Here is a 15,878-nt window from a genome sequence, read left to right as displayed (position 1 = left end):
GGCAGCGCCTGTAGTCCCAGCTACTCGGGAGGCTGAGGCAGGAGAATGGCGTGAACCCGAGAGGCGGAGCTTACAGTGAGCTGAGATCCGGCCACAGCACTCCAGCCTGGGCGACAGAGCAAGACTCCGTCTTAAAAAGAAAAAAAGAAAGAAAAAGAAAAAAAAAAAAAAAAGAAAAACAAGAAAAATGAGCCCACATTGGGAAAATTCAGCCTGCTCCAAAGGGGGAGGAAGGGGGAAAAATCAAGATTTTCCAGGAGGATGTGCTGTACCTCCAGGCAGATCTCCAGAGGCTTTGAAATTATCGAAGAGAAATCAAAAGGGATTGGAAAAGGAGGAGAGGGAGACGGAGGAGATGCAGCCGGAAGCAGCTAGCACAGGCTCGTAAGAAGCCTATAACTAACGCCCCCAAAGCTGTGGGACACTGCTTCCCCTAGGGTCCCTGACTGGGTGGCCAGTGCTAGCCCGATGGGCCCGGCCCTTCCTGAAAGCATCCAGTGCCCTGTCCCCCCCCACCACTCCCCTGCCAAGGCTCAGGTCCCCCACCCTCCTCCACACTCACGCGATGCTGGTACTGCACTTCTCACAAGTGTGGAGCTTGGGAGGGGTGGCCAGGGCCCTGGAGGCGGGCAGGGAGGACTGGGGGCTCAGTGAGCTGGGCAGGAAGGCTGGCGTGCCACCTGAGGGCAGGGCAGATAGACACGTGGTGAGAGCCCACCAACCAAAGCAACCTCCCAAAGATGCTCTAAGGTGGTGGTCTTGGAAAGCACCCTTATACTCTTATAAAGTTACGCAGTGGCACTGGGTCAGGAGGAAGGTGATATTGCCAGACCCATGGCTGAGGCTGGGCAAGGGCATGAAGAAGGCAAGTACAAGGCCTAGTTTGCCCACCTGGGGCCGTCTGTGCTCAGTGTGTGACATGTCAGGTGAAGCAGGTGCTCCCTTCTCTAGTGACCCAGTAATGACAGTGTGATTAGATAATAACCCGAGATGGCAACAGGAGTGCAATGCCTCGGTGTGGCTTTCAAAGGGCTTTTCCATGCATTATCGCATGGGAGCTCTCAAGCCACACGAAGATGAAGCCCAGGGCTATGGGGCAGCTGTCACCCCTGCCTGCAGCTAAGGACGCTGAGGCTCCCTTGGCAAAGGCATTGCCCTCTCCCTGTGCTGCCTCCTGGGACCTTCTGAGGCCTCAGGGTCAAAACAGACAAGATTTGCTCCAAACCTTCTCACCCCACCCCCATGCCTCTGCAAATGCCCCTTGGAGCTAAACATCAGCATTAGAACCAGCTACCTGCCCACATCCAGGTGTACCCTGTCCACATGGACTCTTACATGTGCTCCCAACATGGAAATCTCACCTTCAACCTCACCGTTGTTCCTGGAGGCCAATTTCCAGCCTGCATCTCCGTACTCCCCACTCCCCTGCTCCCTTTCCATTGCCACCCCAGTGGAACTCAGCTGAGCTCCAGGAGCCCGCACCAGCCAGTGGGAAGGAGAGCCTTGGAGACAGCCAGGCAGGCCGGTGCCCAGGGCCAGGGGCACCATTTCCTGGGAAGCCAACTTCTCTCCATTTTAAAATTCAAAGTCATGGATGAGTTATGCAGCCCCTCTGGTCACTCGCCTGCCTGTCCTGTCGCCTCCCTCCCCTTCTCCCTGCTGTTCTAAAGGGCATTGGTGCTGAGCGTCTATAGGAACCCCCACAGCAGCGCCCACTTCCATGGGAGCTGGCCAGGCCTGTCTGCCCCAGTGAACGGAGCTCCCCAAGGGCAGGAGTGGGGTCATGGCCACCTTCCATCCCCAAACTCTGCACACATCTGGTCCCTCGGATGGACACAGTCAGTGTCTGTCACATGAATAACTGAACTCTGGCAAGCCTCCGTATGTCTTGCTCGCCTGGCATCTGTATTTAATGGCTCTCCTGGGTCAGGGCACCCCTCAGCCTGGTTCCTGAGGGCCCTCACTGCAGGGGCTTGGCCTCCACTGGTGCCCTGCCATGCTACCAGGCCCCCATTCTCTCGCTCCCACACCCCAAAGCCCTCTGGCCGCCGGCCTCCACCTTCCACAGTGCTTCCTGCCAACATCTTAATGTTGTTTAAGTCTTGATGTTTCTTCTGAGGCCAAGAGGCCAAGTCAAATCCCTCTTCCTCCAAGTAGCCCTCCGTGGAGGCCCAGCCTCAGGCCCTGCCACCGCTTTTATCACTCTAATGACACCTTCCCACCCCAGCCAGCTACTGCCCACTACTGTCTGGGAGCACGCTGGTGACCCTCCCAGACCTTCAGCTCCTTAAGGGCAGGGTCTGGGGCTTCGCGCCCTGCTGGGCTCCATGCCTAGTCCCGGGCTGAGCGCCTCACAGGCACTTAAGAACACTGGTTCACTGACCCATCCAGTCAGGGCCTGGGATACGGGAGGGAATCTCCTTCCCCTCCCCAGCCCCCGTGGCCCTCACCTCTCTCCTCAGCCTCCAGGGCTTCCTGCAAGAGCCGAAAGGAGCTGGACTGTCGGGGGGCCGCCCGTCCCTCGCGATTTTCCTGGAGCATCTTGAAGACTTCCGAGTCCTCGTCCAGGAGGAGGCTTCCCCCTTCCGAGTCCACACTGTTGGGTGGGTGGCAGCCAGGAATGAGGGTCCCTTGTCGGGGCTTAGGCAAGCAAGGGGGTGGAGGACAGGAGAAGAGAGTGGGGGAGGGGGAGGAATCTGGGAGGTGGAAGAACCAACTGGGCCTGGGGGACCCCATCCCTCTCGGGGAAACCCATCTCCCTCCTGCCCCTCCCAGCCTTCCAAGACCCCACCCGACCCTCTGGGCCTGCTGGTACCTGGGCCTAGAGGAACGAGGGCCTGGGGAAGGCGGCAGCACCAGCACCGCCGAGTCGCCAGCTCGGCCGAGGCCAGCCTGTGGGGAGGAGGCAGTCGGGGAGGAGTCAGGGCTGGAGCCTTGGACCAACACACCCAGGAGGGCCTAGCCCGGCTGTTCCCAGGCCTGACACCAGGGGGCCCCCGGCCCTCACCGACCGGAAGACCCCTGCCCCTTCCCTTGGAGCCAGGGCACAGAGACTGCCAGGGTCCAGAGGGTGAGGGAGGCATGTGGGTTCTGCCAGGGACCAGGCAGCAGGAAGGCAGCAGGTGACAGCTAAGCAGAGTCCTCTGTCACACACGCTATTATCTGTGTGCAAAGACATTGCACACTGGGGCCTGGCTCCGATCCCACAGAACCAGCAGAGAGGAAGCATGCTGCCCTTTTGCACTGAGGAGATGGAAACATAAAGGGATGAAGTAAGGGGTCGAGGTCCCCTGGGAACCAGGGCCAGCAGGGGCAGAGGCCGTCTTCCTAAGGAGAGCTGGTTCCTCTCCCGAGAGGCGGGGGTCTAGGCTGACCAGCCTGTCCCTGCTCTGCTGGGAGGTCTGGGCCTGCCCCATGGAGCTCTGGGCAGCTGAGCCCTCCCTGGGCCACACCCTGGCAGCAATGCCCATCTCCAGGTGTGCCCTGTCTATCTGGAGCTCTTACATGTGCTCCCAACATGGAAATCTCACCTTCAACCTCACCGTTGTTCCTGGAGGCCAGTTTCCAGCCTGCATCTCCGTACTCCACACTCCCCTGCTCCCTTTCCATTGCCACCCCAGTGGAACTCAACTGAGCTCCGGAAGCCCGCACCAGCCACTGGGAAGGAAAGCCTTAGAGACAGCCAGGCAGGCTGGTGCCCAGGGCCAGGGGCACCATTTCCTGGGAAGCTAACTTCTCTCCATTTTAAAATTCAAAGTCATGGATGAATTATGAAGCTAGATGGAAAATTGCATAAATCCTTAAGCTAAAGCAAAAACTTCTGGATCTTAAGAAAACAGCCCTAGACCCTCGCCCCACAAGCAGTTCCCCTCACATCCCTCTGCTCTCAGGGTTCTTCAGTAAAACGTTCTATAGGTAAGGAGACTGCAGGTCAGAAGGGCAAAGTGGCTGGTCTAAGCCACCTGAAGCATCAGAGGCAGGGCTGGGACTCCACACCTGGGCTGCAGGGCAACTGCCTGGGGCTGTGCGGTCACCTGAAGGACCTAGAGATAGTTTCTGCAGGTACTCAAGAGCCACATCACATCTCCAGACAGACCACATGGGCCCTGCCTGGGGCACCGGCCCAGGATCCCTCCATGAGGCAAGTCCTCATTCCCAGCCAGAGGGAGAGGGGCTTTTTCCACTTGGCCTCTGTTCACCAAGGCATGTGATTACCAGCAAAGGGAACTTGTCATTTCCAGAGGCACCGTAAGGGCATCCTGGGCCTCCGGCTGTCTGCAGCCTTGGCCATGTCAGGAGGCCACAAGGACACAGCACTCCTGCCTCTCTAGCTCACAGCATTCCTCCCATACACCCCACCAGACTGCCCGGCCCAGAGAAGCCCAGCTCCCCCACTGAGAGAGGCAATGCCTTTCTCCTCCCTCCCTTCCTCCCAGGCGGTTAGGGGTTAGGGGTTAGGGACCCTTGCCTTCACAGAAGAGAAATTTTGCTGTTCAAGTTTAGGATCTAAAGAAAAATTAAGTGGGTTTCTTTCTCATGGGACTTCTTAGAGCTTTTAAGACTCTTGAGTGTAAGTGACTTTTTTTTTTTTTTTTTTAAAGAGATGGGGTTTCACTATGTTGCCCAAACTGGATCTGAATTCCTGGGCTCAAGCAATCCTCCCGCCCCAGCCTCCTGAGTAGCTGGGACTCCAGGCGCGTGTTACAGCACCCAGCTACACAGTGATTCTCAAGAGGCAGCTGTGGGACCACAGCCTCATTTGTAGACTAGAACGTCAGCTCCACAGGGTCAGAGGTGTCACTCTGTTTTTCCACGAGTGCATCCCCAGAGCCCAGATGAGTGTCTGACATGAAGCAGCTGCTCGACAAATATTTGCTGAAGGAATGAGCAGAGTCATCAAGGTCAGAGAAGGGAACTCAGAGCGTCTAGTCTGACCTGAGGCCCAGGGAGAGGAAGAGGGACTGGTCCAAGTCGTCATGGCAGCGGTGGGACCGACCCAGGTGGGTCTCCCCACATCCAGCTCTGGACACGTGACCCGCAAGCCCCATGCCCAACTCAGCGGGTATAGGCTGGAGCCTGGGAAGTTGCATTTCCAACAAGTTCTCAGGTGTTGCCGCTGGTTTGGGATCCATGCCTCTGTACCTTCCACACCGTTCATTTTCCTGGACTGGGGGCAACACGAGGGGGAAGCTCAGGAAGGCTTGCCCTTGAGCATGTGGTCCTGCTGAGACCACAGCTCGCCAGAGGCTTTGCGGAAAGGAGCCAGGACTGACACTGACTAGCCCTGAGACAAGCTCATTCCTGGCTTATCTCAGAACAAAGCTTCCCCCTAAAAAATCCCCCAGCCCCAGTATACCAGGCCTCGCCTGGACCACTGTTTCCCCATCTCCCAGCGTGTCGGGCCTCCTGCTCATCCTTCCCTAAACCCTCCCGCCGCCACCTCCAATGTCCAGCAATACTCATCACACAGCCTTCCTTCCCCAACTCCCCCACCAGAATGCCTCCTGCTTTTGTAATTAATACCACACTGCTTAGTGCCTAATTGCTCCAAAATTGTTTTGCAAGTTTGCCTTATCTCCACAACTGCATCTTCAATTCCTTAACAAAGGGGACCCATGGAATACATCTCTATGACCACAACGCCAGACTGGCCCCTGGGTGGGCATGCAGCAGGTCACCAGGGAGCCCCTCTTCGGAAGCCCCCCAACTCTCCACGCCAGAAAGATCCTGCTCCTTCCTCCTCCAGAGCCCCTGGGTTCTAGTGCCCTCCCTGGCCACCCTCAAAGGCTCTGCTTTCTGTAATGCAGAATCAACCCGAAGGTAGGGCTCAGCAGCTGGGCTGTATCCCCATCACCCCAAAGGCTGGACGTGCCCCCGATGCCGTCCCCAGCAGCTGCGGCCCAGGGCTGTTGGCTGCCTCACTCCCTCACCATCCCCCACTGTTGAAGAGGAGAAATACCACCCAGGAAGGGGGTTAGGCTGTCACCAGTGGCCACTGAGACCTGGCTGGAAGAGAGTCCAGGGGAGCTGGTTGGATTGGGGGTGGGGGGAGGAGGAGACAGAACCAGCCGAGAGCAGCTCCAGGCAGAACCGCAGTCCCACTGGGGCATCTCTGGGCTGAGTCAGAGGAGGAAAGGAGGGTGTGGGTGGGAGTCAGGCAGGCCTGGGTCTTGGAATGAGGAGGAATGTATTCGAGAGATGCAGCCAGAGCCTAAAGGGAATCATCCCAACAACAGCAGCGAAACTATTTCAGCCGCAGCCCAAGAGAAACACACAGGCAGGAGGAAGTCAGCAGGATGGGAGGGGAGGGGGATGAGGGGAGGGGGATGAGGGGAGGGGGATGAGGGGAAGGGGATGAGGGGAAGGGGATGAGGGGAGGGGGATGAGGGGAGGGGGATGAGGGGAGGGGGATGAGGGGAGGGGGATGAGGGGAAGGGGATGAGGGGAGGGGAAAGGAGAGGGGGGGTCAGAGGGGTGGAGATGGACAGGCCACTGGGCACTGCCAGGCAGGTCTTGGGCACAGCACACGTGGCCCACAACCAGAAGCGTGGCCTCCCTGGCTCAGGAGCAGAGCATGCCTGTCGCCAGGCGAAGGAGGCCCTGGCTGCCCAGGTGGGCCTAGCCGCCTGTAGTCCCGGGGCACTGGCAACCCACAGGAACAGGAGGTGCTTCTGTTCCTCCAGCCTGTCCTCCCTTACAGAGCCTCACCTGTCGGCTTCCGGGGCGGCCTGAGTAGGACAGGCGATCAGCAGCAGGGAGGCCCGGGGAACACGCCAGACTCTGGAAACTGAACGTGGGAAAGGGACAGTGTGCTGGGGCCACCCCCAGCTTGCCCAGGGAGGATGTGCCCCAGGCTCCGCCGAGCAGAGCTCCTGCGACTCCAAAGAGCCAGCCTGGAGCTGGCAGCCCAGGTGACCAAGGTGCCCACCCACAGGCGTGCTCACCTGCGGCTGATGGCCGCCTCTCCAGTGAGGGGGCTACTGAAGGGTGGTGGTGAGAAGGGGCTGCCAGCCCTCGGGCTGAGGGAGGTTGGGCTAGAGTAGGAGGACCTTAGGGAGGAATGACTCTCAGTGTGTGTCCTCACGGAGCCCTGTGGAGAGAATGGCCATGTCAGAAAAGGCAGGGCCGCCCCCACCGAGGCCGCCCTGCCCTCGGGCCTCACTCTCATGCACCCGTGATCAGGGTGCTGAGGCTCCCAGGGGAGGGCACCAGCTTACCTGAAAGCGAGTCGCTAGCACTTCCAAGGAGCTGTCCCCATTGGTCTGTCCTGGAGATGCAGCCTGAGACCTGAGGAGGCAACAGAGGGAGGTAGTGACACAGGGGCCCTGCACCCAGCAATCCCCAAAAGAGGCCAAAACTGTTCCCAGATCTGGTTCTCAACACCAGTAAAAGCTACAGAAAATCTGGACATCAGGTTGTCAACTTTTAACTTTCTCAAACTCAAGACAAACAACTATCATCAATGACCACCATGGTTTCTTAAAAGAAAGGACAGTTGGCCAGGCACAGTGGCCCACGCCTGTCATCCCAACGCTGTGGGAAGCCAAGGCAGGAGGATCCCTCGAGCCCAGGAGTTCAAGACCAGCCTGGGCAACATAGGAAGACCTAGTCACTACTAAAATTTTTTTTAAAGTAGCTGGACATAGTGGAGCATGCCTGTAGTCCCAGCTACTTGGGAGGTTGAGGTGGGGGGATCACTTGAGCCCAGGAGGCGGAGGTTGTAGTGAGCCATGACTGCCCCACTGCACTCCAGCCTGGGCAACAGAGCGAGACTCTGTCTCAAAAAACACCAAGGCCAGGCACAGTGGTTCACGCCTATAATCCCAGCACTTTGGGAGGCTGAGGAGGGTGGATCTCTTGAAGTCAGGAGTTCAAGACCAGCCTGGTCAACAAGGTGAAGCCCCGTCTATAATTTAAAAAAAAAAAAAAAAAAAAGGTTAGTCAGGCCATAGTGACATATGCCTGTAATCCCAGCTACTTGGGAGGCTGAGGCAGGAGAACTGCCTGTCCCTGGGAGACAGAGGTTACAGTGAGCCAAAATTGTACCACTGCACTCCAACCTGGGCGACAGAGTGAGATTCCATCTCAAACAACGACAACAACAACAAAACCCACTCCTCAAAAAAGAAAGGATAGTTTGGTTCTAAAAAGTAGAATGTATATAACTTCATCAGAAAGTTCAAACATTTGGCCGGGTGCGGTGGCTCAAGCCTGTAATCCCAGCACTTTGGGAGGCCGAGACGGGCGGATCACGAGGTCAGGAGATCGAGACCATCCTGGCTAACACGGTGAAACCCCGTCTCTACTAAAAATACAAAAAAAAAAAACTAGCCGGGCGAGGTGGCGGACGCCTGTAGTCCCAGCTACTCCGGAGGCTGAGGCAGGAGAATGGCATAAACCCGGGAGGCAGAGCTTGCAGTGAGCTGAGATCCGGCCACTGCACTCCAGTCCGGGCGACAGAGCGAGACTCCGCCTCAAAAAAAAAAAAAAAAAAGAAAGTTCAAACATTCAATTTTATTAGAGTCCTCCACATTTCCTGCCCCTCTTTTTTTTTTTTTTTTTTTGTCTGTTTTGCCTGGACTTTGTCACTGATGTTGCTCAGCCTCGGGTTTGTAGATTGATTTGAGGGAAGATTACTTTTTTTTTTTTTTTTTTTTTGAGATAGAGTTTCAGTTTCACTCTGTCTCCCAGGCTGGAGTGCAATGGCGCAATCTTGACTCACTGCAACCTCTGCCTCCCGGGTTCAAGCAATTCTCCCTGCCTCAGCCCCCCAAGTAGCTGGGATTATAGGTGTCCGCTGGCACACCTGGCTAATTTTTGTGTTTTTAGTAGAGACGGGGTTTTGCCACATTGGCCAGGCTGGTCTTGAACTCCTGACCTCAGGTGATCTGCCCACCTTGGCCTCCCAAAATGCTGGGATTACAGGTGTGAGCCACCACGCCCGGCCCGATTACTGATTTCGTAGAAATAATCCTTTATATTTTAACCCATGGAGAAATGGAAGCCCAGAGAGGGAAAGCGAGCTGCCTCCAGTTCTAGAGGCCATGGTGACTGGGCCAGCTGCGCACCCTGCCCACTGGAGGCCAGGGTGCCTTTGAGAGCGTCACTCCTGATCCCTTCCTCAGGGGTCTCCCCAAACAAAGGGTAAGACTCACCTGCCTCCTTCCAGACAAGCAGGCCCAGCTCCCCACCAGTGAGAGGGGCTCCCCCCTCCCAGCTCCCTGGGTACCCTCTTCCAAAGTGGAACCCAGCTAGAGCCTTAAGTGGGAGGTAACTGAAGTCAGGGCTAGGGGACAGCCTGCCTCATCCCATCCTGCCACACATTCCTGGCCGTGAGGCTGCTTCTACTTCTAGAGATGTAGGGCAACAGGACCCTCAGCTTCCTGGGAGAGCCATGGGATCAGAGTGAGGGGAGCGCAGGCTCTGGCTCCAGCCTGGAGCCCTGCTTCCTGCCCCAGGGCTTCTGATGCTAGAGAGGCCACCTGGGAGGGTAGGAGGCCGGAGATGTGGGGGGCAGGTCAGCAAAAGTTAAGAGACTGGGCCAGGCGCGGTGGCTCATACCTGTAATCCCAGCACTTTGGGAGGCCGAGACGGGTGGATCACGAGGTCAGGAGATCGAGACCATCCTGGCCAACGTGGTGAAACCCCATCTCTACTAAAAATACAAAAATTAGCTGGGCGTGGTGACACGTGCCTGTAGTCCCAGGTACTCGGGAGGCTGAGTCAGGAGAAACGCTTGAACTCAGGAGGCAGAGGTGGCAGTGAGCCGAGATCACGCCTCTGCACTCCAGCCTGGCAACAGAGCAAGATTCTGTCTCAAAAAAAAAAATAAATAAATAAAGTTAGAAGACTGGAGTCTGGGCTTGTCTGGTGCAGAACCAGAGGCCTGACTTACAGCCCAGGCCTACCTACCTCCCCGGAGCCCTGAACCCTCCAGAGAACCCCAGAGGAAGAGACGGTGTCGCCTCATTCCCAGAAACCATGAGGTGCTCTCTACCCTCCTTCTCGGGGTCCCACTGCTGCAAACACCCAGGGACCCCAGCGACATGAAGGGAGTCAGCTTCTGCCACACCACAGGGCAGGGCAGTTGGAGATGGAGGGGCTTGGTAGGGCTGAAGAGAGCAGGACAATGTGGGGGTGGCCAGGACGCAAGAGGTGTCTGACTCATGTTCCAGGCCCGTGTACAGGGCTCTCCTGACTTGGGAATCTCCTGGCATTCCTGATCTGTGACTCACTGCGAAGCCCCACCCCAGGGAGCCACCTGTTCCCCCTATAGCTTGGCCTCCAGGCCCCACCCTGGCCCCACCTTGGCTTATAGGCTCAAAGGCCTAGGAGTAAGGCCCAGGATGGGAAATCCAACTTCACCAGCAGGGCCCAGAGCCATGATGGGGAGGAACAGACAGGCTCTATGAGGAATGAGCCCCCCAAGTCCTCACTTCCAGCTGGGAACTAAACAAAGGCCATACTCTGTTGGAGGCAGGAGCCCTGGGGACCAGCCTCGGGCATACCTAGCCCAGAAGTTTCCCCTCTTCAACCCACTTCATGCCCACGCCCTGTGCCCTGCACACTCTTGGGAACCAGTCAAACCCGGGCTTCCAGGTGGCTGGTGCCAGCTCGCCCTGCCCAGCCTGTGACTGCACGCCCAGCCTGGCGCCCACCTTTACCCAACCAGGCACGGGAACACCCTCAGCCCACCCTGCTGCAGGAAGCAGAGCCCAGGACCTTCTCACCAAAGTGCAGAGAGGGCCCAAGAAGGCGGCTTTAGGGCTGAGCTCTAGGCCATGGGCAGGAGCAAGGGCTGCTCCGTGGGGTGCCGGGGGGAAGGGGAATGCCACAGGCTCTGCAGAGCGGAGGCCCTACCGGTCCAGCTGCAGCCGCAGAGGCGAGGGGCTCTGGCGGATCTTGCTCTGGGCCTCCACATGCAGCATGCCCTCCGCGCTTTCCCCGTTGATGGCTACAATTATGTCTCCAGGCCGGAGGTCAGCGTCCTTGGCTTTGCCCCGCTCGGCCACCTGTAGGCATGAGAAGCTGGCATGCTCAGACCGTGGCCCACCTGGGGAAGGGACTTCCCACTCTGCTACCCAAGAAACACAGAGGCTGGCTTGACCCAGGCCTGCCTGCACCCTCCTGCACGTCCCTCTGCCTGCTCATGACACCCAACTGATCAGCTGTCCCCTCCAGAAGCACAGGTGGCACCCCCGCCCCACACTGGCATTCTAATGAGCCTCCCAAAGAATGTGCAGTGGCAGAATTTCAGGAACTGTGCTTGGAAATACTTTTGGATAGAGAGCCTTGTCCGTGCAAATCACACCTTGCAGGTGACTGCCTGCACAGCCCTCCTGCGAATGCTCCCAGCCCGGCCCGGGTCAAGAGGAGACTGCCAAGAACTCCAGGGCTCTTGTTCTAGTAACCACCCAAAATGGCTGCCTGCAGGTGTGGGGATGGCAACTGGGGAGGCAAGAGCAGGCCCTGTCCTCAGCCCAGTTCCCTTTCACTCCCAAGGTCTGTTCCTGAAGTGGCCGCCACATCCCCGTGGCAAAGGGCCACGGCTCCCTTGCAGCCAGCACGCCAGGCGGCAGCAGGTCCCTGGCTCCAGAACAGAAAAAGCAAGCCTTCTGTGCAGAGTGGGGTGAACACGGCTGACCTCGCTTCTGGCAGGACCCCCTCACCTCTTGGAGCCACCATCCTTACCTTGGTCACCATGATGGGCGTGTGGAAATCCCTGCCCCCTGTGATACGGAAGCCCCAGGGCGCCGGCCCGGCCACATCCACTGTGAGCACCATACCTGAGGAAGACAGGACCAGGAGGTGAAGTCCGTGCCCCCACCCGGCTCTGGGGGTGCTGTAAGGCAGCAGGAGAGGGGCCAAAGGGAGAAGGAGAGGGCACGACAGCTCCCGGAGCAGCTACTCAGGGTCTTTGGGGTGGGTAGAGGAAGTGGTTAACTCCCTCCCTCACCCCTGTTTCACTTCCCCCCCACCCTGGGAAGCCATGCCTCTGTGTTCTCCCTTCCTTAGGCTTCAGCCCAGGGAGCGACTCCCAGGAGGGGGCGGCCCAGGCTGCCAGGTGGGGGGCTTATTGGAGCATGGGGGGGCAGGGGCTGGCAAGTGGAGGAGATGCCAGCACCGCCTCCGTCTCCCCTCCTCCACCATCAGGGCTCAGTCCCACTAGCCCTTGCTTCCTGTCCCCAAAACCCACAGCACACGCTACTTCCTCTCCACTCTTGGGGAGGGCTGGTGAGTGGCCTAGGGAGAGGAGGGCTCAGGAAGCGGGAGGAACAGGCTGGCACCTGTACAGACTGTGTAAGTCACTGGCCAGGTGAGAGGCTGGGGGGATGAGGCTGGGTCTTCACATGGGCCTCCTAGCTGCCCACCTCGTTCTTGGCAAAGTGGCTCACACGGGCAAGACCGGGCTCCCCACCTCCCCCAGCGGCCTGCTGCCAGGGCAAGGAGGCCAGGGTTCATCTGTCAAACTGGGCACACCCACCCTAGATTCCTGATGCTGCCCGGCAGACAGCCGTGGTGACAGGCCTCCCATCCACAGTTCCTGTGTTGGGCAAGGAAGTGCCCCTGCAGACAGACCCTTGTGGGATTTCCTGAGCCTCTAGCTCTGGAACCAGGAGCCAACCCAGGCAGGAAGCCGCAGTACCAGGCTGGGCACCACCCTGCCCAGCACCCATCCTGGGGCTGCCCGGGGGCCCCAAGCGCTGCGAGAATCTATCAAGAGCACCAGCGGTCTGTCCGCTCCATTCCCGGCTGCCTTCCCCTTGGGCCCAGGCCTGGCCTCTGTACCCCGCACCGCCACCACCCCAGTCCTCGAGGCCGGCTCCGGCGACTCGGCGGCGGCCCTGAGATTCCCAGACCTTTGAGCCGGTCAGTGGACTCCGCGCTGCGGGCGCCGCGGGGAGGTGCCCAGCTGGATGGCCCGGCTCTCCCAGTTCTGGTGCCTCCTTCGCTCTGAGGGCAAAGTACCCTGCGGGCCGGGGGCTGGAGGAGGAGCGCGCCGGCCGGGGAGAGTGCAACCCGCGGGGGCGCCCCCGCCGATGCGAGGCTGCGAGGAGCCGGGCCGGGGACGAGGCCAGGGTCCCGCGCCGAGAGGGGCGCGGAAAGGAACCGGGCGCCGGGGATGGCGGGCCGCGCGGAGGGGCGCAGGTGGGCACGCTCACCTGGCTGCCGCTCACCTGTCGGGCTGGGCGCCCAGGCCCGGGAGGGAGAGAGGGCGAGGAGACGCCGCAGCTCCCGCTGCTGTCTGCCCGACTCTGGGGAGAGCCCGCCCGGGGCTCCGGGACCTGCCTCCGCCCATGTGATCCCGGGGCCGCCCCTGCCGCCGCCCCTGGCCCGGGAAGCCGCCGCCTCCGCGCGGCGAGCCCAGGCGCTGCCACCTGGCCCGAGCCCGCCGGGGGGATGGGGCAGGCTGTCCCCAGGGCCCCCTGCAGGCTGCAGCCGTCCAGCCGGTGGCGCCCGCATCCTCCCCGGAGCGCCCGTACGCCCCCGACCGCCCGGGGCACAGCGGAGCCGGTCCAGTGACGGCCCCGCGCCCCAGTTCGCAGACGGCCGAGGGGGCAGCCCCATAAAACTTTCCCACGCCGGCCGCGCTCTCCCGCTCCGCATCCCCAAGTCCTGGGCAGGGTGGGCTGCCTGGGTGCGTCTGCGGTCCGCCTGGCTCCTCCACCTACTCCAGGCTCGGAAGCTGGCGCAGATGCGGCCTTGACACACACAAATCCCAAACCAAGGCCACCCTCCTCCCGCCAACTCCCTTCCTGAGCGCTGGTTTCTCGCCAGCGCAGAACTTCTCTGCCTGGAACTTCTCTGCCTGGAAAGGGGACCCGCAGGGGCCCTAGGAGATGGAGAGACAGCCTCCTGGCTGGGGGTTCACTGGACACCCCCACCCCAGGCGGGTACCTTCCTGTTCCCGTGGGCCCTCACCTCACCCTCTCTGCAGGCCTTCACCCCCCTTCCTGCCCCCTCCCCCGTCCTCTTTCAAGCATCTGGAGCTCAGGCTGTAAGGATGAGGAGAGGGCAGCCAAGGAGGGGACCCCAGGTGCCAACGTAGGGAGGAGGAGCTGTACCTGACAACCCTCTCCCCCGGGACCTCAGGGCCACAGAGCCGCCTCTCCTTGGGTCTCCACTTAGCCTCTGGCTGCCAAGCTGCTGTGTTTTCAGGGGAGCACACCTGTGGGCTCAGCTGTGCCTCGCCTGCCTCAGGTGTTAGTCATTCCCTCCACGCTCGCTCTGTGAAGAGTGGCCTCCCCACGCCCCTCACCTGCCCGTGCCCTCGTCTCAGCCTCCCCGCGTTCACAATTCAGCCTCTCTCCTCCCACAGCCTCTGTCCTGGGTGTGCAAACTCCTCTCCCATTGGCTGGTTTCCAGCCTCCTGGCATGACCACCTGGTCTGATTGCACCTGTTCTACCTCCCTGACTAGACTGGAAGCCTCTTGAGGGACGAGGCAACTACAGACAGGGTGAGCACAGCCCCGGGGACACACACTAGCCCCCACGTGCGCAGCTGCTTCTCACCGGCTGTGTGACCTTCAGCAACTTCCTCAGCTCCTCCAGGCCTCAGTTTCCCCATGTGGAAAATGGGGATAATGTGCCGCTTACCCTCCTGTTGTAAAAATTGCTTGGCCACAGGCAAAAGCCAAGGATGGCACAGAGGTGTCAAACAGAGTCCCTGCCTCAAATGGGGAGGGGACTCCTGGGAAGGGACCCCAAAGGAAGGGAAATTCACCCATTTAGTTCTTCCATGCAATCATTCCAACAGCATTCATTCAGTGAGTACTGAGCACCAGTGAGTACTGAGCGCCAGGCACCGTGCTTGCCTCTGGGAATGGAGAGTGAACCAAACAAAAGCCAATCATTTCCTCAGAGAGCCCCTCCTGCATGCCTTGGACAGACTCTACAAACAGCCCCAGGTTCATCTGGCAGGGCTTTCTGATGGGTGGGTTGTGAATTCACAAAACCCACCACAAAGACAAGTCAGCGAATGCAGGCAGGGCACAACTCTGGCACAGAAGGGGACATGTCCTGCTCATAGCCTCTCTGTGGCCCTGGGTAAGCCACGTCACCGCCCTCCCCTCTCATGGGTGAGCCATCCCCAGCAGCCTCTGATCCTCCCTTCACCACCACCCACCCCGCCCCACTCAGGCCAGGTGGAGGCACAGAAGCGCTTCTTTCAGGCAGGACTGTGGTGCAGACAGCCAGGGTCGGAGGGTTTGTTAGCTGCGGGAGGTGCCAGCGCTCCATCAAAGAGAGGGCGTGGAGTTGGTCTCTGTCCCAGGGAGAGGAGGCCTCAGCCCTGATATGTTTTATGAGGGCATCAGGGAGTTCATGAAAAAAGAGCTGGGATGGGGGAACAGCAACCTGGCCAGTGGGTTCTGAAGAATGGTCGTTTCCAGGCCAGGATGGGCTGGACCTGCCCATTTAGAACCAGACCAGGGTGAGGATGGAGGTGGATGGAGGACTCGTTCTTCCAGCCGCTGTTTAACCCCTGCTGGGTCAGGCCGCACCCAGGTTCAAGAAACCAGCCAGGGCTAGGCCACTGCCCTGTCAACCACGAGCCCCTCCCCTCTGTCCTGACAGAACTGGGCACCACCACCTTTCACTCCAGCCACCACCTCTTCACACCTGCCTTAGGGGACAGGCCTAGAAGACAGGATTGCCAGGAAGAACATAAAAGCGGCCAACCCTGGGCCACCCTAGAGAAGTCCCTGACCTCACACATGACCTTCCTTCTCCAAGGGCCCCTGGACGAGGGCTGCCTGGGCATTTGGTAGATTTCAGGAAGTGAGGTGGACCTGACTTCACCATTTCATAATGATGTGACCAAGAAAGCTTAATTTCTCAGAGCCTGGGTCTCTCCCTCTGTAAAATGGAATCATAAC

General features: G+C 59.4%; 1 protein-coding gene across 8 annotated transcripts in view; it reads right to left on the bottom strand.

The window, feature by feature from the left end:
• PDLIM2 (PDZ and LIM domain 2) overlaps positions 1-13,642 on the bottom strand; it is a 19,671-nt gene extending 6,029 nt beyond the window's left edge. Inside the window, exons 1-9 of one of the 8 annotated variants that reach the window (XM_023216692.2) lie at positions 12,861-13,642; positions 11,692-11,786; positions 10,861-11,012; positions 7,218-7,287; positions 6,945-7,090; positions 6,709-6,787; positions 2,816-2,892; positions 2,451-2,596; positions 563-680 (exon numbers count right to left, since the gene is read on the bottom strand). In XM_023216692.2, the coding sequence (XP_023072460.1) occupies positions 563-680; positions 2,451-2,596; positions 2,816-2,892; positions 6,709-6,787; positions 6,945-7,090; positions 7,218-7,287; positions 10,861-11,012; positions 11,692-11,786; positions 12,861-13,608 (1,631 nt within the window). In that variant the 5' untranslated portion in view covers positions 13,609-13,642. Of the gene's footprint in view, positions 1-562; positions 681-2,450; positions 2,597-2,815; positions 2,893-6,708; positions 6,788-6,944; positions 7,091-7,217; positions 7,288-10,860; positions 11,013-11,691; positions 11,971-11,993; positions 12,190-12,484; positions 12,504-12,860 lie in introns of those variants that run through there. The other 7 variants (XM_023216695.2, XM_023216696.2, XM_023216699.2 and 4 more) reach the window with 7 other exon arrangements.
• Positions 13,643-15,878: the final 2,236 nt, after the last annotated feature.

This window comes from Piliocolobus tephrosceles, chromosome 7, assembly GCF_002776525.5.
Source record: "Piliocolobus tephrosceles isolate RC106 chromosome 7, ASM277652v3, whole genome shotgun sequence".
NCBI classification, from domain to species: Eukaryota; Metazoa; Chordata; class Mammalia; order Primates; family Cercopithecidae; genus Piliocolobus; species Piliocolobus tephrosceles.
The sequence above is the reverse complement of the archived record's forward strand: the minus strand, read 5'-3'. Positions and strand labels throughout refer to the sequence as shown.